Here is a 22,486-nt window from a genome sequence, read left to right as displayed (position 1 = left end):
AAGTAAGAGAGAATAACTAAAATTAACCACCACTTGCACACAATGGTGTCCACATAATCCTAAAGACTTGTCCATAAACATAGGACCTACCTAAAATTAACTTGAAAAAACCATGTCCTAGTTCCTAATCTCAAGGTCAAACACTCACCCCACGTTTCTCTCTCCTCACACACACACTCTCTCTCTCTAACCCAACACGGTTTTGACTCAGAAAACAAAAGGTTTTCATATTTTTCTTTCCTTTTAATTTTTTCATAATTTTCCGGAAATAGAAAACATATTTTTCTCTCTCATTCTGTCTCCCTCTCTCGCTCTCTCTCTCTCTCTCTCCGTTCTTGATCCATGGAAGGGGAACTTGGCACCCACAAGGCAGAAGAAGAAAGTTGATTCCTTTGGGCGAGAGTCGGACACCCATTTGGCTGAAAACTCCAATGCGGTCTTCGAGAAGAGCCTCGAACGATCGTGGATCTGATGGTGGGTTTTGCGGGGACATGGGTGATGAAGATGGCTTCGGTTTCAGTTTCAGTTTCAGGTGCAGGAACAAGAGTTGGTAGGGTTGTTGTGGGGGGCAACGATCCGGTGGTGGTGCGGCAGCATAGACGACGATGCAGCTTCACTTCTCGCCTAGCATGAGAAGCATCACGATATCGAGCAACAATGGGTTTATTGACTTGATGAAGATCAAGGTCGCAGCTTGCCACATTTCCTATCGAACCCTCTTCCACACCATCCTCATCCTCGCTTTCTTGTTGCCCTTTGTCTTCATTCTCACTGCTCTTGTTACCCTTGAAGGTGTCAACAAGTGCTCCTCATTTGGTACACAATTTCCCAATCCTTCATTTGTTTTTATCATCATTCCATTATTTGTTTATTCGTTTGGTTACGTTGTGTATGTATATTTGTATTTGTCTTTAGTTTAATTAGATGACCTTGTGTTGTGTGATCCATGTAGCCCACCTTCAGTATTAGTTCTTGGTTTTCAGTTTTGCCATACAATGAATGACATGGAGATGGTCAAAAAAAAAAATTGATGTTGTGTTGTGTGATCCATGTAGCCGACCTCACCTGATAGGATATTTGATCATAAGGCCATTATAGTTATTCATTTGGTTACATTGTGTATATATTTGTATTTGGAACTCAATTGAACCTAATGGTATCATGCAATCCATGTAGCTGAGCTTGCCTGGTGGGATAAATGATACGGCTTTTGCTGTTGTCGCTTATGTGTGTGGATTTTGGATGAATTGGATTGGCATTTGTTTGTTTGTTTGTTTGTTATCTTTTGTGCTAGGATGGATCTTCATTTGGATGTTGGGGTTAAAAACTTTGTTCATGTGTTAGGGGGGGCGGCCCGGCGGGGGGCCGGAATTGTTTTGTTGCAATCATAGATTTTTCCCTTTATGGTTGTCAAAGTGTTTTTTTCCTTTTCTAGCTAAGCTAGTTTTGCCTGCATTTCAAGATCTCAAGTGTGACTGGGAAGTTAAGTGTTTCATGATCATTTGCATAGTTTGGTTATGCTTGAACTCTGGATTAGTGATGATGATGATAATAATAATGATGATGATGATGATTATTTTCTGAAATTAATTCATTTCTGACATTCTTTCCCATAACAAATTGTTACATGCTTTGCATTTTAAAACTGGAAAACTATTATGTTTTAATAAGATATATTAGTTAAATCCTGGCTAGTGTTTGTGTTCTTTGAGCCCCCTGTCTTTATGAAGCTCGGTTATGCTTTACCAATTGTTTTTGTTGGATTTTTCTACCATTTTAAAGCGTCATCTTGTGTGTTTGTATCTGTATTTCATTATGTTATCCATATTAGGTTTTGAAAGGTCATTGTTTTGTTCAATTTATGTCTAACCTTTTGTCTACTTTTGATCCTTGACTGGTTCTTTGGTTTTTCTCCTCCAGATTGTTTAGGTAGGCGGTTGGGACCGAGGCTTCTTGGTAGGGTTGATGATTCAACGGTAAATAATTGTGCTCAAATAGGTTTCTGATTACATTACGATATCTACTGAAGTTTTGGTTAAATAACTATATCTGAACCCTTTTGTGGTGACTATATTGGTGCAGCAGAGACTAGTTAGAGATTTTTACAAGATACTTAACGAAGTAAAGACTGGGGATATTCCATCTGCTCTAAAGCTTCCAGATTCATTTGATCAACTGGTTTCTGATATGAGGAACAATCAATATGATGCAAAAACGTTTGCATTAATGTTAAGGGGAATCGTAAGTCTCTTGTTACACTTTTATAAAGTATCACATATTTATTTATTAATTGGTATCAAGTACAGAAAGGTTACCCACTAAGGTCAGCCTAGTCGTGGGGGGTTTTGGGTAGCTTGCATGAGATCTTAGATTCTATCTTTGTTGTTGTCATTGTACAACATAAGAAAAGTAGAGAACAGGTTATCTGAAATTGAATTCTGTTGATGTTTTCAAATCTAAGTTATTTACTCAAATTGAAAACATACATTTTAGGCATTACTAAAAATCGAATATCACAAGGTTGAGGTTGGGATAACTGATGTGCTATATATGAATGGTGGTTAAAAGAATGTTTACAATAAAGACACATTGTCTGCTGATACAATGATTCAGCTTATGACATCCCTATATTTCCTCCTTTTTGTATATTCATTTGAACATGCAAGACAATGTAGTCTGGTTTTGGGATTTAGCTCCTCTAAAGTGTGGAGGATAAAATTTAGAGTATAAAGTGCAGTTAAAACCGCTGATTAGAAAATCAGAGATTAAGATTTCTAATCAATGATTCTTGCTGCATTTTATCCACTTGTGTACTGTGTTTTAGTATAGTAGCATTTACACTAAAAGGCTTATACTCTGCTGCCTATTACTCTGATGCAATCTCATAATAAAGTCAATCAGGAATGCTTCAAGATTATGTAGATTGCTTTGGTCATCATCTTCTGTGAAATTCAATTTTTAGTTTGGTTCTGTTATGCAAAGTATTGTGATTATGCTTACTTTCAGTCTTCCATTATCTGGATTTTAGGAAACTGGAGATCGTTTCGTTTTGTATGTCATACAATAAATAATACTTTTTTATTATGGTAGTGTGGTTTATTATAAACTTATTTTAAGATGCTGGACAAACAATCATAAGTCATCATATAAACAAGACAATAATAAGAGTACCTTTTGGATGATTTGCCAAATGCAAAATTGCTTGTTCCTTTTGTATTTTTTGGAATAGTGACTAAAAAGGTGCAAATTTCATAGCGTGGCTTAACAGGCAAGTACCATGGTGGTTGCACTTATCTGAAATTTCAAGTTGTTTATATAACTCAGAAATCTAAGGCTTATCTTGAAATCATTTTACATTACTATTTTACTTTTTGGTTTGCCTGTCACAACTTTATGTTTTTATTCATTTTTCCTTTCTTTGTTTAAACTTTAAACATTCTTTTCATTTCAACTATGTAGAACTATTGAATATTTAATGCTATTTATCTTTGGTTGGTAGTATTTTTTGAGGTCTTCATACTCTCGTCACAAATATATATTATGCAGTACGTTGTATCATTATTGTGTTCATCTTGATTTCGGTTTACAGCCCTAATTATTCATGAACGATAACCATTGCTTTATGGCTTATGCTAGGAGTTTGAGAAATTAGTGTGTATATGTAAGACTATTATGAATGCAAAGACAGTGTGTATATCTTTGGTTTATTATCACATAGTATTGTCACATTTATTATGATAACCATTGCAATGTTTCTTTGAACAGATGGAGAAATTTGAGAGAGAAATCAGACAATCTAAATTTTCAGAGCTGATGAATAAACACTTTGCAGCAAGTTCAATCCCTAAAGGAATTCATTGTCTGTCTTTGCGTTTGACCGATGAATATTCGTCAAATGCTCATGCCCGCAAACAGCTGCCTCCTCCAGAGTTACTACCCACACTGTCTGACAACTCTTACCATCATTTTATTGTTTCAACTGATAACATCTTGGCTGCTTCAGTAGTTGTTACTTCTACTGTGCAGTCATCTCAGAAACCTGAGAATATAGTCTTCCATGTCATCACTGACAAAAAAACTTATGCTGGTATGCACTCATGGTTTGCACTAAATCCTGCCTCTCCTGCTATAGTTGAAGTTAGAGGCATTCACCAGTTTGACTGGTTGACTAGAGAAAATGTTCCAGTGCTTGAAGCCGTAGAAAATCAAAATGGGATCAGGAATTACTACCATGGGAATCATTTTTCTGAAACCAATCTCAGTGATACCAATCCACGTAAATTTGCCTCAACATTGCAGGCTAGAAGTCCAAAGTATATATCTTTACTCAATCATCTCCGCATTTACATACCTGAGGTAAGTTGGATTCAACAACTATCACTCTTTCTGTCTTTCTCAATCTGGCTATTCTCTCTCTCTAAATATTGGTGAAATTGAAACTTTTCAGGTCATAATTCACCAAAAAAACTGGGAATAATGCATTTTTATTAGGTTTGGCAAAGAATCTTATATTGTATGTGATTTTTATATTTTATAGTATATAGTGAGTGAATGAAACTTGAAATGAATGACTGACCTAAGACCTTAGAAGTTAGAACATGGCTTCTATACTGGCTCACTCCAAGCTAAACATTATCTGTAAATAAATTCTGCATTTTAAGCTCATAAAAGCTTCTTAACTGAATTTGTAGTGGCAAAAGTGGGTTATCAGTACTGAAGATCTCTGAATTCTCACAAATTACAATAATTAAAGAAAGTGGTGTTTTATGGAATATTTACATTGTTTTCATTAGCATTTAGCACTTATGTACCAATCTTATGAGCTAATTTGACACAGGAACATTTTACATTTTGGAGAAAATTTTCCTTCTCTTGTTTGTGCTGATTGTGTTTGCCTTGTGTGTTGAACAGCTTTTCCCAAACCTTGACAAGGTGGTTTTTTTGGATGATGATGTTGTGGTTCAACGTGACTTGTCTCCGCTTTGGGAAATTGATCTGAATGGAAAAGTTAATGGAGCCGTGGAAACTTGCAGAGGTGAAGATGAGTGGGTAATGTCTAAGCATTTTAGGAACTACTTCAATTTTTCCCACCCGCTCATTGCACAGCATTTGGACCCTGATGAGTGTGCTTGGGCTTATGGGATGAATGTATTTGATTTGCGTATGTGGAGAGCAACAAACATAAGAGAGACATATCATACCTGGCTGAAAGAGGTAAGGCCCGTATATACTCAAACTAATACAATCCATTTATTCATCAATAATTTAAAGTTCTAGCAAATTCTGAATTTTAAATTAATGACGTGTTATTGGTTCAAATAGGCACATGCATACATATATTACATATATAATCATATATATTGAATAAACCATCAATTTCATCCTCAAATTATTATCATCTCTCCCGAGTGATTTAAAGTATGAAAATTATTTTTAATCCTTGAAATATTGAATATTCCTCTTTAATCCATAAGTTGATGTATTTCAGTAAATTTTAGGGACCAATTTGAAGTTTTTTTTTTTTTTTAATATTTGAGGTACTTGGGCACAATTTCTAACACTACATTGACTACCAAAGTAGTTAATTTTTACTTTGAGGACCTCTTAGGAAAGTTAATTCTTCAATGATGAAATTGGTGGTTTACTTTGTATGTTTGTGTGCACATATACACGTGTGTTTATGTATGTGTTACGTGATATTATGAGAACAGTGTGACATTTAGTTTCTTATTTTCTATTCTGTATGGCAGAATCTGAAGTCAAACCTGACGATGTGGAAGCTTGGAACCCTACCCCCGGCTTTGATTGCATTCAAAGGTCATATTCACCCAATTGACCCCTCTTGGCACATGCTTGGCTTGGGTTATCAGAACAAAACTGATGTTGAGAGTGTGAAGCAGGCTGCTGTTATTCATTACAACGGCCAGTCGAAACCATGGTTGCAAATTGGCTTTGAACATCTTAGGCCATTTTGGACCAAGTATATCAATTATTCAAATGATTTTGTTAGGAACTGTCACATATTAGATTCATAGTCTGCCATGAGATGCACAATGGTTTGAAGTGCATGCATATACTACGAAAGGGGCGAGTAAATAGAGGTTTCATCTAAATTTTTGCGGCTTGAGGTTTTCTTCAAGATGAATTTGAGAAGGCAATAGAAAATTGGTTTGAGAGGGCAAAGTGATGAGGACATGGTGGGTGGATTTGCTGCCACCCCCTACATTTTTGCACACACAGTTGCCATCATGGCATGGCTTTGAGAATCAAACAGTCTTGTGACTTTGAAACGCGTCCTATATTTTTGGTTGGTGAAAGGATACTATTATTGGTCTTATGTGGGGCTACTATATCAAAAATTCCTTAGTGAATGTTGGAGAATAAACTAAATGCTGAAGATAGAAAAGGTCATGGTCATGTGCCTGTGTCATCATACTAGTTTGTTGTTGAGAACACAAGTGCTAGGACAGTTAATTTGTGAGGTTCCCCCACTAGTGCAGTGTTTTCCCCCATCATTTTTTAGTTTGTTAATTTTTGTTAGCACCAATTTTTACATTCACCCCATTGGATTTGCTATCATGATGGTGAATTGTAGGAACAGTAGTTCATGAGATTGCTTTGTTACAGGTCCATTGAATTGGGGAACTGTCTGTAGGATATATCTATATATCTATATATTGTTATTCGTTGTGTACGATTACCAGACATTGGAAATGTGCAGATAATTCTTTTTTCCTCGTCTCCATTCGTGTAATTCCTATAGTCATCTCTGCCCCTCACGCATTCACAAGTTGATACTAAGAAAAAACAAACAAAAATTAATAGAAAGAATAAATAATATATGCATTAAGAGTGTAAAGATATTTTACATTGTTGTGAAATCTCAAATTGTGATGTATATTAAATTTATTGACTTTTATGATAACTATTTTAAAAAATTTATTAAGGATGATTTCTGATTTATTGATCATATAATTTTTTTTATACCAACATCGCATATCAATTAAACTCAAAAATTCAAATTTATGGTAATAGAAGCTTTTCTTTTTTCAGTTGTATTAGGGCCAATGTTTAATGAATAAGAAAGTGAAAAGATTTTATTACGAAAGGAAGATTTATTACATTTGAAATGTATGTTATTTATATGCTAGTTTTCTTACTTTGTTTGATGCTTGTCTGGATTTTAGTGCTTACGGAATTGTTCTCATGTACCAAACCATTTGTATCGAATAGACTTTATGTATATTTAGTTGATAATATTTAATGCTCATTGTTTTAAAACTGAACTTTTCTTGCATTTTCTAATAATCATTGGACCAATGTCTATTCAGTTTGCCTTTTAAACATTATCACAATCTTTTTAGCTTCTTTCTTGCACTGTCTTCTGTTTTATTTCTCTTCTCTTTATTTGATTACTTATCTGTTTTCTTTTACTTTTGTGGTAAAAAAAATTTCAACAGTAAATTGATAACAACATTGATATACATAGATTTTGAAGCTATGACTAGGGTTGATTTTGATTTATTCCCCTTGTTCACACAAGTCCAAAAGTACCAATGGTAACGAGATTCTACATGATCTTTAGATCGTTAACTTTAACGTACATTAAGTATTAACCAAATAAAAAAGAAGAATATAAAAGAAGGATTTTGCAAAGTTGGTGATGACGTGAATTCCATTTACAACTATTCCCCTTTAATGATCCCTTCAAAGTGCGTGAAGGATCTTATCTTATTTTTTAAGACGTTTAAAATCAAAGTATGGACCTACCAACCCTTTTTCGCATTTTCTTTACTCATGCTAGTTGACAAGTATTTTGGTTGCATGATTAAAAATTAACAAGTGTCATTTAGTTTTGTTTTGTGTAGGAAAAGACTAATCTTCTAAATATTATAAAGAATCTTTAAATATCGAGACATAACTAGTAAATAATTGAATCTCTTAGATATGTTGTTTGAAGTTCAGTTTTTGATTACATAAATGGAAAATATTTTAATATAAAAGATAAAACTTAATTGAGTGACTTCTAAATCTTGAAAGAAAATAATTTTTAACTATAGATGAAATAATATTTTGGTGAAAAAATTAAAATAAAGAATCTTCAAACACTCATTTCAGGTTGTACAATGATAATAACAAAGATAGAATCTAACATCATATACAATCAACCAAAACCTCACTACTAAGCTAACTAGTTGTTCTCAAACACATTTTAGAAAAATGTTTAACATGCAAAAACTAAAGAAAATGCTAAACAATATTAGCATTCATTTAACTATTTTTCTAAGTTGAGGTCCTACATATATGGTTGTTCAGAATTTATACTATTAGTCATCGTCATACCTTGAATGGGTTTGTTAGCACATCAAGTTTAGGAGTTTGAATAACAGCTCCATCACAATGGACAATAATATTGGCTGCTAAGGCTGTTGGTGTCTCTTTGTGACCCATTTTAAAGAGTTATGGTTTTAGTTTTTCTCTTTCATATACGTAATACTATACGACAATCATGTGGCAAATTGACTACTAGAGATATTATATATATATATATTAGCATATTTTTATTTTAAAAATGTATTTTTTAAAAAATTTAATAGGAATTTTATTGTTTTTAGTCTTGAAACGTTACAAAGAAAATGTATTTAAGGAAGTATAATCGAATCGTCTTTATAAAATGTAAAGATTAAAAATATAACATTTTCAAGAAAAAATAATTGAATATATTTTATAAGAGAAATTTTTATATAAATATGAACTATCTGTGAGAGAGCATTTTTTATGAGAATGTTAGTAAGTCTTAATCATTTTATTATATTGCATTTTACAAAAAGTTACGACAGTAAATGTAAAAAGATTAAAAATTGTAAAAAAAAATAAAAAAAAAGATTTTAGATATGTTTTTGTTTTACCTTGTACCGGTATAACGAATTCATGCTAGTTTTGATTTAACGTAAGATTGTTGCATTGACCTGGCTGGCTATAGAAGAAACGGTAGGAAAAAAGGATGGTAAGTTCGCAGATGTTAAGAATGTGCGTGCGAGTGACATGTTCTTTGATTGAGCCTTTTCAACAGTTTCTGACACCGAAATTCAGCCAAAAGTTGACCCTCTTCGCATGAATAATGAGAAAGAATAATACGTTCCTCAAATTAACACAACAACAATTGAAAACCTCCTACACACCCTTCTCCTCTCATGCTTCCTTTCCTGTGATTTCCTAAACACCATCCATTTCTCTGATTGATGCAATCGCCAACCAGATCAGTGATTCACCCAATTTATAAAATCCTTCAAAGTTCTCTTTTTTGGATTTCTTGCTGGTTTTGCTGGTGGCCCAGTTGGGATTTCAAGATGGTTCTGTGATTTAACAAGTGCCCTCTTGAGTATGGATTTGTTTTTGGCTTGTGGCTTGTGGCTGTTCTAGAAAGATTCCTTTGTCAGTGTGTTGAATTCTGTTATCATGTTTATTGTTTCCGTTTAAGTATTGCTTTTTTGTTGGATTTCTATCATTATATTCTGTTATTTGTCTTTTATTCATGCTCTTGTGCATGGATTTTAAAATCTATATATTTCATACCTCTTCATGGTTTCCTTTTCCATTATTATCTAGTATACCATTTGAATTTGAGATTTTGAATACTGTTTGGGTATTGAGTGTCACTTGAGAGGAGTGAGGACTAATCCTTTTTCTTTTGTATCAAATTTTGCAGAATACTACTCCAGTGAGATACTTTGATTTAATCCCCTTTGTTCATGGTTGAAAAGTGAAAACTCAATTGAAGTGATTCACTGGACTATTTCATTCTCTTGGTCTGAGGTTGAAGCTATTTGATTTCTGATTACACAAGTTTCTTAATCTCGGAGTATGGCTGGGAGCCAAGATCAGTTAGAAATCAAGTTTCGGTTGAGTGATGGTACGGATATTGGCCCCAAAAGTTATGCTGCTGCTACTAGTATTGCAACACTGAAAGAAAGTATTCTTGCTCAATGGCCAAAAGGTTAGTTGTGTGTCTTCTTTCTTCTTTTGAATCGTTTTTGGTCCTCCTATCAAGGTATGTCTAGATAAATTTCTCCTTAAACACTAGTAACAAATCCAAAGGAAAAATGAAATAAGTTTTTCTATAAGTTAAAATTAACTTATGTATAAATAAGTTCTTTCATATTAACTTTACCAAAAACTTATTTTAACTTTTACATAAACTAATTTTAGCTTATGAAAAAATTTATTTCATTTTTTTTTCTTTTTTCTTAGAAGTACTTATAAAAGAGTTTATCCAAACAGTCTCTAACACTAAGATGTTAATGTCAGAAGACTTGGAACGTGTTGTATTATTCCTGTTTGTTAGTTTCTTTTGGTGGTTTGTTCCTAATTGTTATTTGTCATGATGAACTCTGTATAAGAAAGACTGCTGGTTAGATAAAGTGAAAAAATGGAGGCACAGGACCCTTGATGTGAATATATTGATTTGCAGAAAGGAAATATTGAGGCAGTAGAAGTCAATAAGTCATGATTCATTTGATTTAGGTATACTTGTAAGGTTTGGGCGCATATCATGCTTGTGATGAGAATTGAGAGCAAAGAATGAACTATATGTCGGTTATAACAAAAACAAGAAGAAATTTCCAGTTAATGAAATCTTGTGACCTTCATTTTATGTCAGAGATATGCTGTCCTGCAGATCCTTCTGAACATGTATGTTGAGTATGTCTATGTTGTGCTATGGTTTAGTTATCTCCCCTTTTTCCTTCAAAAAAAGAGGCTTTGCATTAATAGCATTAGCTTCGTAGAATCTAAGCAGACAAGATCCGGAATTTAGGCTTTAACTATAAAAGTGTGATATAATTGTTACACGTCTCTCAGTAAGTAGTTCCTTAAACTTAAACTCCTCTCTTATTCCATGTTGTCTGCTTGTTCCTCCATATAATAATGAAATTTTTATGTCATGGTAATTTATCAAAACCATAAGCTAAATTTTGAAGGGAAAAAAAACTGTAGTTTAAACCCATGACATTTGTAATTTCATAAGAGTATGATTGTAGCTAGGTGTTCATGAATTTCATTTAATGTGTTCACATAATACTGACAACAAAGAAAATGACATGCATTAGCTGAAAAAACGTGATGATATTTTAACTGGAAATTGTGATATCATGCATTCAATGATATTTATTTTTATTTTTTAGTGATATATATGAGATCTATAAGTTTGTGTTTCTGTTTTGAAGATAATGAGTATGGTCCAAGAACTGTAAAAGATATGAAGTTAATTAGTGCCGGACAAATATTAGAGAACAACAGAACAGTGGGAGAATGTCAGAGTCCATTGTGTGATCTCCCTGGTGGAGTTACAACAATGCACGTGGTTGTGCAACCACCTTCTGTGGAGAAAGGTTAGTATTCCTAATTACTATTCATTTTAAAGGCATGTCAAAAGTCTATTTTATTTGTATAAACATCTTTAAGATAAAATGTTCTTCTTTTAAAGTATGACACTGGACTGAGTTCAAGTTCTTTTCACTGTTTCTAGCTAAACATATTCTTTTCAAATTGTGAGTAGTGGTCTAATAACTGAATGGATTTCATTGGAAAAACACTTTGCTTGTAACAATGATAGTAGTTCACTTTACTCCATGTGCAAATTGATAAGTAAACTACTTGAATTAGAATTTGTTTGGAAGAGTTTATTTGCAATTTATTTGGACTAATCTTACGATATAAGTACTTGTGTAAGAGTCTATTTAGATAAAATTCTCTAGAAGTAATTCTACAAGAAAAAAATAAGAAGCCAAAATGAAATAAGTTTCTCCATTAGTTAATACGAGAGAATTTTTACAAATTAACTTACGAAAAAACTTATTTCATTATTCCTTATTTTTTTCTCCTAGAAATGTTTTTGAAGAAGTTTATCCAAACAACTCCCTGAGAAAGCTTATATAAATAACTTATAATATGTCCACAAGCTGTTTTCAGTTTATTTCAATAAGCTCTCCTCTCCATGATAACTTATGAAGACAACTTACAACTTATATGAAAACAATTAAACCCAATTTCCTCTTTAATTGTAGAAACAACTTATACATAGTGCTTATATGATAAACACTTAAGAAGCTTTTAAGTTATTTATTCAAATAAACCTAATTATAACTATTAAGGTCCACCTAATGGGTTCAGGTAATAAACATGAGATCATAGGTTCTACTTCATTGCGACTATTGGACACAAAAAAAATATGACTACATATAAAACTTATACACTTAAGTGTGAACAGTTTTGAGTTCATTTGGTTCTGGTGCTTTATCTGATTCATTTTCTTGACATTCTGGTCTTTTTCTCTTGCAACAGATAAGAAAGTAGCAAGCGAAGCAAAGATGAGCAAATGTGTTTGTGTGATATTGTAGTGTCCGGATTGAATTGAAGATGTCATCTTTTTAGATGGTAGAAAGCTACACTTGTATTCATTTTAAAAGTAATCTAAGGCTTTTAAAAGATTTGCTCATATACAAACTCTTTGGTTGCATGCCTCATCATGAGTACAACAGGTAAAGAGTTTTTGGGTTGTGAAGACAGTTTTTCTTGGTTTCTCTTTTTTCATAGATCTTTTTTGTTCTGGTCTCTGCATCTAGTTGTTGCCTCATTGTCCAATTGGTATAAATGCCGATTGAGACGAACTCTAAAATTATACTCCTGCTTCAGCTTGATGGCTGATGCAAAATGCTTCTAGAGATGAACCTGTTGAAATATGAAAATGTGCTTTAATTTACTTAATGTCTCTTTATGTGGTACTGTAAATAGTCTCAAAAGTCAAAAGAGTCCTATTATGATAACTTGTAATAGTGTCTCACTTTAGTAGATCACCCCATAAAAAATTTATGTCTATACATAGCCCTAATATTCTTTATATTAAACTTGGGAAAAAAATTAGATGAGATCATGTACTACTAATATGTATTTTTGTTTATACATGAGTGTAGATGGAATATAAAATAAACCATCCTAGTAACCGACTGCAGACAAAATAAACTCAATTTATCAATCTCAGACAAAAGTATAAAATAAATATACATAGCTGGACTCTAGAATGGCTTGGAACTTGGGTGTTAATTAGTATAATCCATCAGGCTGGCTACCATTACAAATTTTGGGGACAAAACAAAATTCACAGGCTTCAAGGGCTACTTCATCATCTGTGTCCTTGTTGACTTGTGACATGTATTCAGATCTGTTTGAATATAAGTTAGATATATTTTTAACAATTTTTTTAATGAGAAAAACTCCTTATTTTCAATAGAAAATATTTTAAAAAACACTTTTAAATTTGTATCCAAAGAGATTCTGAGTTACATTTGTTACATGTGGTTCCAAGAATGATGGACAAACTTCAATTAGTTGGACAAATGCCGCGCTTCAGCAGAAAAGAGTGTAAGATGAGAGATGTTTCGGGGAAAAGAGAAAAAAATAACCAAAAAGAAATTAGAAGAGATCAAGTAGTTAAGGTGAAAGAAAAAAAAGTAAATGAGGAGTAAAATAGTCTTAAATAAAAAAAAAAAAGACTAAAACAGTAATAAAAAGTTATGGCTCTTTTATATATAGTATAAATTTTTTTAAAAATAAAAATAAAATAGAAAAATAATATAGTAAATAGTCATTAAAAAGAGTGAGTAAAATGTTTTACGAAAAAGAGAAGAAAAAAAAAACTAAACAGAAATCGGAAGAAATCATATTGTTACAGTGAAAAATAAAATTAAATAAATAAATAAGGGATAAAACAGTTAGAAGTCAATATCAAACAGCAGTTACAAAAAGTTGTATCCTCTCCTCTTTATAGAGCCTCTATTTCTTTTTCATTAAAAAAAAAAGAATTTTGGAAGTAATTGTATAAGAATTATAAAAAAAAAAATGAGAAGACAGAAGAAAAAAATTGTGTGAATAACGAAATTTTTTTATTTACAATAAAAATGTAATTGGCAGTTACTTAAAGAAGTTAAAGACCAAAACCTAAAAATAAAAGTTTAGATATAAATAAATAAATTTATTTTTTAAGAAAATTGTGAAAGACAATACGGTCTCATAAAAATGGGGATCAAAAATATTTGGGAAAGAAGCTATTCATTTTATCTATTATTATAAATAATACCATAAATAGACACTTCTTACTTCTATGTAATTTTAAGAAAATAAAAATAAATAAAAAAATAAAATTAATTAAGGTTGAATGACAGTTGACATTTAATAATTAAAACATTTGAGTGAGTTTTAGGTAGAGCTGTCAAAATGGGCTACCCGGCCCAGCCCACTACGGGGTGACCATTTGGTGGGTCAACCCAACCTGGCTCATTTATCAATGAGCTCAAAAAAATCAAACCTAGCCCGGCCCACCACGGGTTGGTGGGTTAAACGGGTTGGCTCACCTTTAAAAAAAATAATCTTTTTCATATTTTTTTTAATATACAACTAAAGCCCAAAAATTTAAACCTATTTTAAAAATCTGAGATTCTTAATTAAAACATCCATAAATGAATCATTCATTCCAAACATTAAATGACAATTTTAAATACAATCAAATCAAATCTAAATAATCTCAAATAGATAAATATAATCCAAAATCATCTTAAACTTTAAATATAATCCAAAATCATCTTAAACTTCAAATACAATCCAAAATCATAAAAATTACAAATCACAATTCAACATTAAATCATTATTGTCTCATGTTGGGTTGCACTATGGCCCATAATTATTGTATTTTTTATAAAAAAAATTAATCACGGGTTGGTGGGCCAGCCCGGCTCACCACGGGTTTAACCCAGGTGTACCGGGTTGTTAGTGACCTGGGTTCAAATTTGACCCGTATTGAAATTTTCAAATTTTTTTCAACCCAACCCGGCTCGAACCCGTGGTGGGCCGGGTTGGCTCACCGGGCTCTTAACTAATAGTAGTTAGTTGATTAGCTTAGTTAGATAATTAACCATGATGGTTAACAGCTAGTTAGGTTGTATATAAAGATATGATGACTACCTTTGTATATATCATATTATTCATAATCAAATCAAGAAACTGTTTCTTCTCTATACTCTCTTTTCTTTTCAGATTCTTTGAGTCTCCTTTCTTTCGTTCATGGATTTTGTCATTGTTAAGATGGTATCAGAGCTCTTTAATTGAAGAGCTCTGCTGCGCTCTCTCTCTCATATCCTTCTTGTTCCTTCGTCCATTCAACTGCACGGTCCAATTGAATCATGGATGAGAAAAACGATAAACAAGAAGTCCAGATTTCATCCCAATCAGATCCATCATTAAACGTACACAGTCCATATTACCTGCACCCAGGGGAAAACCCTGCGATTGCTTTGGTCTCACCGGTTCTTGATTCAAGTAACTATAATTCTTGTAGTAGGTTAATGATCACAGCCTTGAGTGCGAAAAATAAATCAGAGTTCGTTGATGGCACAATTCGACGTCCGACGCCGGATCATTCTTTGTACTCTACTTGGAAGCGATGCAACAATATGGTAGTGTCTTGGTTAGTGCATTCTGTATCTCCGCCAATCCAACAAAGTGTGCTTTGGATGGATGATGCAAGGGATATTTGGAAAGACCTTAAATCGAGATATTCACAAGGAGACTTGTTACGAATTTCAGACCTACAGCAACAAATGGCTTTTATTAGACAAGGTGACAGATCTGTATCTGAATATTTTACAAAACTAAGAGTGATTTGGGATGAAGTTGAAAGTTACAGACCTGACCCTAAATGTGAGTGTAAGAATAAATGTGTTTGTGATGCTTTAAAACTGTTATGGAAAGAAAACAATAGGATCATGTTATGCAATTTCTTAGGGGCTTGAACGAATCCTTTAGCAATGTTAGATCCAATATCTTGATGATGGATCCATTGCCTTCGATTAGCAAAGTTTTCTCATATGTTGTTCAACAGGAGAGACAGATTAATAATAGTGATGCAAATTTGTTTAATCATGAGAATACTTCAAGTTCTATAAATGCAGCGTCATCTAATAGTTCTAAAACGACTTGCACATATTGTGGGAAAGACTATCATACTGAGGCAAATTGTTACAGGAAACATGGATTCCCTCCAAATCTTGGTTTCGCTAGAGGTGGTAGAGGAGGATGCAGAGGTAATTCTGGTAGAGGGGGGACAAATGATAGTATTTTACATGGCAAAGTGTGCACACATTGTGGAAACGCTGGACATACAGTTGATGATTGTTATAAGAAACATGGTTATCCCCCAGGCCATAAATTTCAAAAATTTGGTTCTGCTGTTAATAACACTGTGAAGGAAGAATTAGTGGTTGCAGGTTCTAGTAACTCGAAACAAGAAAGTCCAATGGCAGATGTCAAGTTGACCGTTCAACAATATCAACAACTAATGAATATGTTACATTCACAAGGCAGCAATTCTGCTTCAAGCACTTCTCACATAAACCAAATTTTTGGGTCACAAACAGGTAATCGTACACTTACATTTACTTGTAATGTGAGTAAACAAGATAATTGTTCATGGATCTTGGATTCCGGAGCCACTGATCATTTGGCTTCTTCATTACATTTATACTCGAAATATAGGAAGATTAATCCCATTCTAGTGAAATTGCCCAATGGTCACCAAGTTCAAGCAACACATGTTGGCACTATATGTTTTTTTGATGAATTTTACCTCGATGATGTTCTCTATCTACCATATTTTCAGTTTAATTTATTATTGGTTTCTAAGCTTGTACTTCTCTACCATGTAAATTGATTTTTGCCTCCAATAAGTGTGTCATACAGGATTTACACAACCAGAGGATGATTGGTATAGTTGAAGCTGCTAAGGGGTTATACAGGCTGGATCGACTTCCTCTTCAGCCATCAAATACTAATTCCAATTTAGTAGCATCTATTTGTAAAAAGTCTCTTCTCACATGTAATAAATTTCCACCTGACATCTAGCATTACAGACTAGGACACCCCTCAATTGAGAGGATGCAAATATTGAAACACTTTTTCCCAGTATTGATTTTGACAAAAACTTTGTATGTGATACTTGCCACTATGCTAAACAGAAACAAATTTCTTTTCCTAACAATGATTCAAGGTCTGTTTCCGCATTTGATTTGATTCATGTTGATATTTGGGGCCCTTGTAATGTTTCCTCTATGCATGGTCACAAGTATTTTTTAACTATAGTGGATGATTGCACACGGTTTGTTTGGATTTTCTTAATGTGCTCTAAGGCCGAGACACAATCCCTTTTAAGGAAATTCATTATGAATGTTGAAAAACAATTTGGGGTACAAGTTAAGAAGATCCGATCTGATAATGGGTCTGAGTTTATAATGAGAAGCTTCTATGAGGAAACAAGAATTATTCACCAAATCTCCTGTGTGGAAATACCACAGCAAAATGGCGTTGTTGAACGAAAACATCAACATCTTTTAAATGTCACTAGAATATCTTTATTGTTTCAAGCCCATCTCCCACCAATTTTTTGGTCATATGCCTTACTACATGCTTCACTTCTCATAAACTGCATGCCAACTCCATTCCTTGGTAATATTTCTCCCTTTGAAAAGCTCCATCATAAACCATATGATCTCTCTGTTTTGAGGGTATTTGGATGCTTGTGCTATACCAGCACTTTGACTATTAACAGGAAGAAGCTTGATCCTCGGGTTGTCTCATCTATTTTCCTTAGATTTAAATCCAACACAAAAGGTTATATTACATTTGATCTTAACTCCAGATCCTTCAATATCTCTAGAAACGTAATTTTCTATGAGACTTGTTTTCCTTACACGGCTGAAAACAAACCTGAATCCTTTGATGTCTTGCCACTACCTCAAACAATTGTTATACCGTTCACCATTGAAAATATAGTCTCTTCTACACCAAGTAATAATACTCATTCTCCTATGGCTAAACCTAGTATTACCCCTGACACACCTATTACTAATGACACTATCATCCTGAGAAGATCATCCAGACAATCCCATAGACCTATCAAATTCAAAGATTTTCACACATTTTTCCTATCATCAACATCTTCTCAAAAATCATGAAAGCAATATCCTATTGGAGTCGTTCTTTCATATGAACGGTTGTCCCCATCTTATAGAAAAGCTATTATTAATATCTCCGAGAGTCAAGAACCAAGATCCTATATTGAAGCAACAAAATATCCACATTGGATAGAAGCCATGAATTTTGAGATTCATGCTCTTGAGTCTAACCATACTTGGGTGCTTACTGATTTACCACCTAATAAATCAGCAATTGGTTGCAAATGGGTTTATAAAGTCAAACATAAAGCATATGGATCTATTGAAAGATATAAAGTCAGGTTAGTGGCCAAGGGTTACACACAGATTGAAGGACAAGACTACCTCGACACTTTCTCTCCAGTTGCCAAACTTACTACTGTAAGGCTGCTCCTTGTCTTGGCTGCTACTCAAAATTGGTACTTAAAGAAATTAGACATAAACAATGCTTTCATACATGGAGATCTCCATGAGGAAGTTTACATGACTTTACCTCCTGGAATTTACCATAATCAGCCACACAAAGTCTGTAAACTGTAGCGATCTTTGTATGGCTTGAAGCAAGCCAATAGACAATGGTATGCACGACTCTCCTCTTTTCTCATCTCTCATGGATACAAGCAATGTTCTGCAGATCACTCCTTGTTTTTAAAACATGGTTTCAACTCTCTTACTGCCCTACTAGTGTATGTAGACGATATAGTATTGGCAGGAAATGACATAGTGGAAATTTCAAACATCACTCGATTACTTGATCTCACCTTCAAGATCAAAGATTTGGGTAACTTGCGATTCTTCTTAGGATTTAAGGTTGCAAGATCTTCTGCTGGTATCAATATCTATCAGAGGAAGTATGCCATTGATATTTTAAGTGATTCAGATATGCTTGGTTGCAAACCTGTTTCAACTCCTATTGATTACAATTCTAAACTTCATCAAGCTGCTGGCTCTCCTCTCTCTTCCACTGATACTTCTTCTTTTCGAAAGCTCATTGGCCGACTTATATACCTCACGAATACTAGACCTGACATCACCTATGTTATGCAACATTTAAGCCAATATGTTTCTAATCCCACAACAACACATAACCAAGCTGCACATCAAATTCTAAGGTACATTAAAGGTTTTCCTGGCACTGGTCTCTTCTTTCCTACTTCCAGCATCTTACATCTTCAGGCTTTTAGTGACTCTGACTAAGCTGGCTGCCTAGATACTCGAAAATCCATTACTGGCTATTCGGTTTATCTTGGTTCTTCTTTGATTTCATGGAAATCCAAAAAGCAAGCTACTATCTCTAGAAGCTCTTCTGAAGCTGAATATCGAGCGCTTACAAGTACTATTTGTGAATTACAGTAGTTGACCTTCTTGCTTCAAGACTTTGCTGTTTCATTTACCAAGCCATCTACTTTATACTGTGACAACAAATCTGCTCTTCATATCGCTGCAAATCCCGTGTTTCATGAGCGTACTAAACACATTGAAATTGATTGTCATATTGTCAGAGAAAAGGTTCAAAATGGTTTAGTCAAATTGCTTCCAATCTCTTCTGCCAATCAATTGGCTGATATATACACAAAAGCTCTTTCTCCTGCAGCTTTTAAATTCCTACATGTCAAGCTTGGAATGAATGATATTCATTCTAGCTTGAGGGGGGATCTTAACTAATAGTAGTTAGTTGATTAGCTTAGTTAGATAATTAACCATGATGGTTAACAGCTAGTTAGGTTGTATATAAAGATATGATGACTACCTTTGTATATATCATATTATTCAGAATCAAATCAAGAAACTGTTTTTTCTCTATACTCTCTTTTCTTTTCAGATTCTTTGAGTCTCCTTTCTTTCGTTCATGGATTTTGCCATTATTAAGACGGGTCAAGCCCATTTTGACAGCTCTAGTTTTAGGTATTATAAACAAAAGATAAAATAAAATATAATATAAAAGTTATTAGAATAAAATAGTTCAAAAATGATATACAATAAACAAATATTTCTTTATTATTAGTATAAATATATAGTATAAATAAATAAAAAATGATAAATTGAATAGAATTACAACCTATCAAAGAATAACCGGTGCAATAACTCATGTCTTAACTTATACTCTTATGATTTTTATATGATTTTTTTAATAATTTTTGTGGATTTTATTAAATTAGATATTAAAATTATAAAATTAAAAATTAAAAGACTAAAATTATTAATTAGATATTATAAGGTATGAAAAGTACATTTTTTTCTCTATATTCTTCTATTACTTTTATTATATAAAAATATATATTAGTATATATGTATATATATATATATGTATAATTTAATATTTACAAATATCTTACATCATTTTATTCAGACGGTTCGTTAATTTACATTTATAGTTATTTAAAATTACTAATAAATGCGCAATTTGTAATATCTTTCTTCCATTAGTGATAATTCAAATTTATTAGTTTTTCTTTTGTTGCTGAAAGTCCAAATTTATTAGTTGAATTATGTTTTTATGTCATGTGTTGAATTTTGCTAAGCTACATAAATAAATAAAAATGAATATTAATAGTGATATACCATAAAAAAAATCAGAGTTTTAATAAAAGGGATAACTTGTCATTCGCAACAATCATTTAAAAAAATGTTTTAATTTGATTTTTTAAAGTTTTAATGTTTTTACTACTTTAATAAAATGTACTTTCACTTTTGCTCCTATATCTAAGTTAACTCTTTAGTTTTTTTTAAGAGAATAAACTTATCAGATATCATTCAAAATAAGAGGTACAATACACGTTGGAATAAAAAAAACATGGGAACTAGCATAACATCTTGACACCCTAGCTAAGGAGTGAGCGACATGATTTTCTTGCCTCTGAATGAACCTGACCAATAAGTTTGGATGAGAGTTGAGTAAAGAATGACATCTATGGAGAATGTGACTATATTCTAAATAATAGATAGTGGAGTTTAGGATGTCCTCTATAACTTGTTTGGAGTCCAATTCTAGTGTAACATAGGTATAACCTTGATCACACACCCAACAGATGGATTCTAGGAGAGCCATGGCCTCTACTTCATGGGACAAGACTACTCCATAGAACCAACCTAACTTGGCCTTGATGAAGGTCCTAGTTGCATCACGTAAATAGATCCTAAGGCCTACTTTGTTGTCTTCCTTAAATATAGATGCATCAATATTTCCTTTGATGAAACTTGCTTGTGGACGCGTCCAGCTATTAGGAATTAATGACTATTTGGGAGGAGGGTGTTCCTTTGCACGTGCATGTTGCCATTCCTCAAACTTCTACATGGCTTGGGAGATAGCTATATGAGGAGGAGTGGTGGTGTTTGACCAAATCTTTTCATTTCAGCGCCGCCAAATGCACCATAAATTGACCACCATTTTGATTGCATTTTCATGACTAAGGGTATTTAACAAATAGCCAAGCATTTACTTAAAACCATCCCTATTATTTACAACATGAGATACAAGAATCCAAATGCCATAAGCAATCCATATGGGTTAAGCTTCAATGCAATCAAAAAATAAATGCCATTCGTTTTCAAGACAAACATTATAGTCAGCACAAAGAATAGTGCATGGCACATCTCATTGTTGTAAGCGATAGCGAGAAGGTAAGCAATCCCTTAATATTCTCCAGAGAAAGATCTTCATTGTTTGTGGTAGCTTAAGTTTCCATAGTTGCAACCAATTACCCGATTCTCTAAGGTGTGAGTTAGAGAAAAATGACTCCATGATATAGTAATATGCTGATTTTACAGTATAGCTACCCTTTCTAGAGAGGTTCTAGGTGATGGAATCCCTTTCATGAAGATTAGTGAGAGGTATGTCAGTTATGGCAGAAACATCTGACTGGGAAAATAGTGAAGAGAGAAGCTTGTGGTTCTATGTACCTAAAATTGTGTCAACAAGATAAGATACCAATAAGTTCTCATGACCTGGTGGACTAAGTGTGGTCACATATGGAGTTTCAGAGATTCACAACCAAGGATCCTTCCATACATTAATGTCTTGACCATTATCTATGCACCATCTCAAGCCTCCCTTAACCTCCACCTATGAAGCGTGGATGCTACACCAAACATAACTTGGGTTATGTCCCAAATAAGCCTCCAAAAAATCCCCTATTGGGAAGTATTTTTCCTTGAAAACCCGAGATAAGATAGCATCTTGGTTTGTTAAAAGCTTCCAACCTTACTTCCCTAGCATAGCTAAGTTGAAGCCATGGAGATGACAAAACCCCATTCCACCATATTCCTTACGCATGGATACTTTTTCCCAATTTAACCAATGTATTCCATGTCCAACATTTCTATTTGAACCCCACTAAAAGGAATTCATCATTTTTTATATTTCATCACTGAGTGTTGGGAGAAGGAATGTGCTCATCCAATATGAAGGGATTGCTTGAGCAACAAATTTCAGAAGAACTTCACGCCCT

The 22,486-nt window shown here is 33.3% G+C and overlaps 3 protein-coding genes across 6 annotated transcripts; all 3 read left to right on the top strand.

Annotated features, from left to right (window-relative positions):
* The first annotated feature begins 56 nt into the window (after positions 1-56).
* Positions 57-6,741, top strand: LOC109804787 (putative galacturonosyltransferase 13). 2 transcript variants are annotated; one of them, XM_020366642.3, is made up of 6 exons: positions 57-816; positions 1,921-1,976; positions 2,086-2,241; positions 3,766-4,356; positions 4,912-5,214; positions 5,751-6,741. In XM_020366642.3, exons 1-6 carry the CDS (start codon positions 606-608, stop codon positions 6,033-6,035), a joined length of 1,602 nt encoding a protein of 533 aa, XP_020222231.2. In that variant the 5' UTR covers positions 57-605; the 3' UTR covers positions 6,036-6,741. The 2 variants fall into 2 exon arrangements, with proteins under 2 accessions (XP_020222231.2, XP_020222230.2); XM_020366641.3 differs by having other exon boundaries at positions 58-816; positions 2,083-2,241.
* Positions 6,742-9,014: 2,273 nt separating this feature from the next.
* Positions 9,015-12,760, top strand: LOC109804789 (membrane-anchored ubiquitin-fold protein 1). 3 transcript variants are annotated; one of them, XM_020366648.3, is made up of 4 exons: positions 9,015-9,382; positions 9,710-9,997; positions 11,226-11,422; positions 12,343-12,760. In XM_020366648.3, the coding sequence occupies exons 2-3, from the start codon at positions 9,865-9,867 to the stop codon at positions 11,393-11,395; spliced, it is 303 nt and encodes a 100-aa protein (XP_020222237.2). In that variant the 5' UTR covers positions 9,015-9,382; positions 9,710-9,864; the 3' UTR covers positions 11,396-11,422; positions 12,343-12,760. The 3 variants fall into 3 exon arrangements, with proteins under 3 accessions (XP_020222237.2, XP_020222232.1, XP_020222233.1); XM_020366643.3 differs by having other exon boundaries at positions 9,016-9,382; positions 11,226-11,390; XM_020366644.3 differs by having other exon boundaries at positions 9,016-9,435; positions 11,226-11,390.
* Positions 12,761-15,233: 2,473 nt separating this feature from the next.
* Positions 15,234-18,059, top strand: LOC145954671 (uncharacterized). The gene is made up of 4 exons (XM_083069357.1): positions 15,234-15,750; positions 16,002-16,495; positions 16,789-16,910; positions 17,012-18,059. The coding sequence occupies exons 1-4, from the start codon at positions 15,234-15,236 to the stop codon at positions 18,057-18,059; spliced, it is 2,181 nt and encodes a 726-aa protein (XP_082925483.1).
* Positions 18,060-22,486: the final 4,427 nt, after the last annotated feature.

This window comes from Cajanus cajan, chromosome 2, assembly GCF_000230855.2.
Source record: "Cajanus cajan strain Asha chromosome 2, NIPB_CcT2T_4, whole genome shotgun sequence".
Classification (NCBI taxonomy): domain Eukaryota; kingdom Viridiplantae; phylum Streptophyta; class Magnoliopsida; order Fabales; family Fabaceae; genus Cajanus; species Cajanus cajan.
This window is presented reverse-complemented; position numbering and strand designations above follow the sequence as displayed.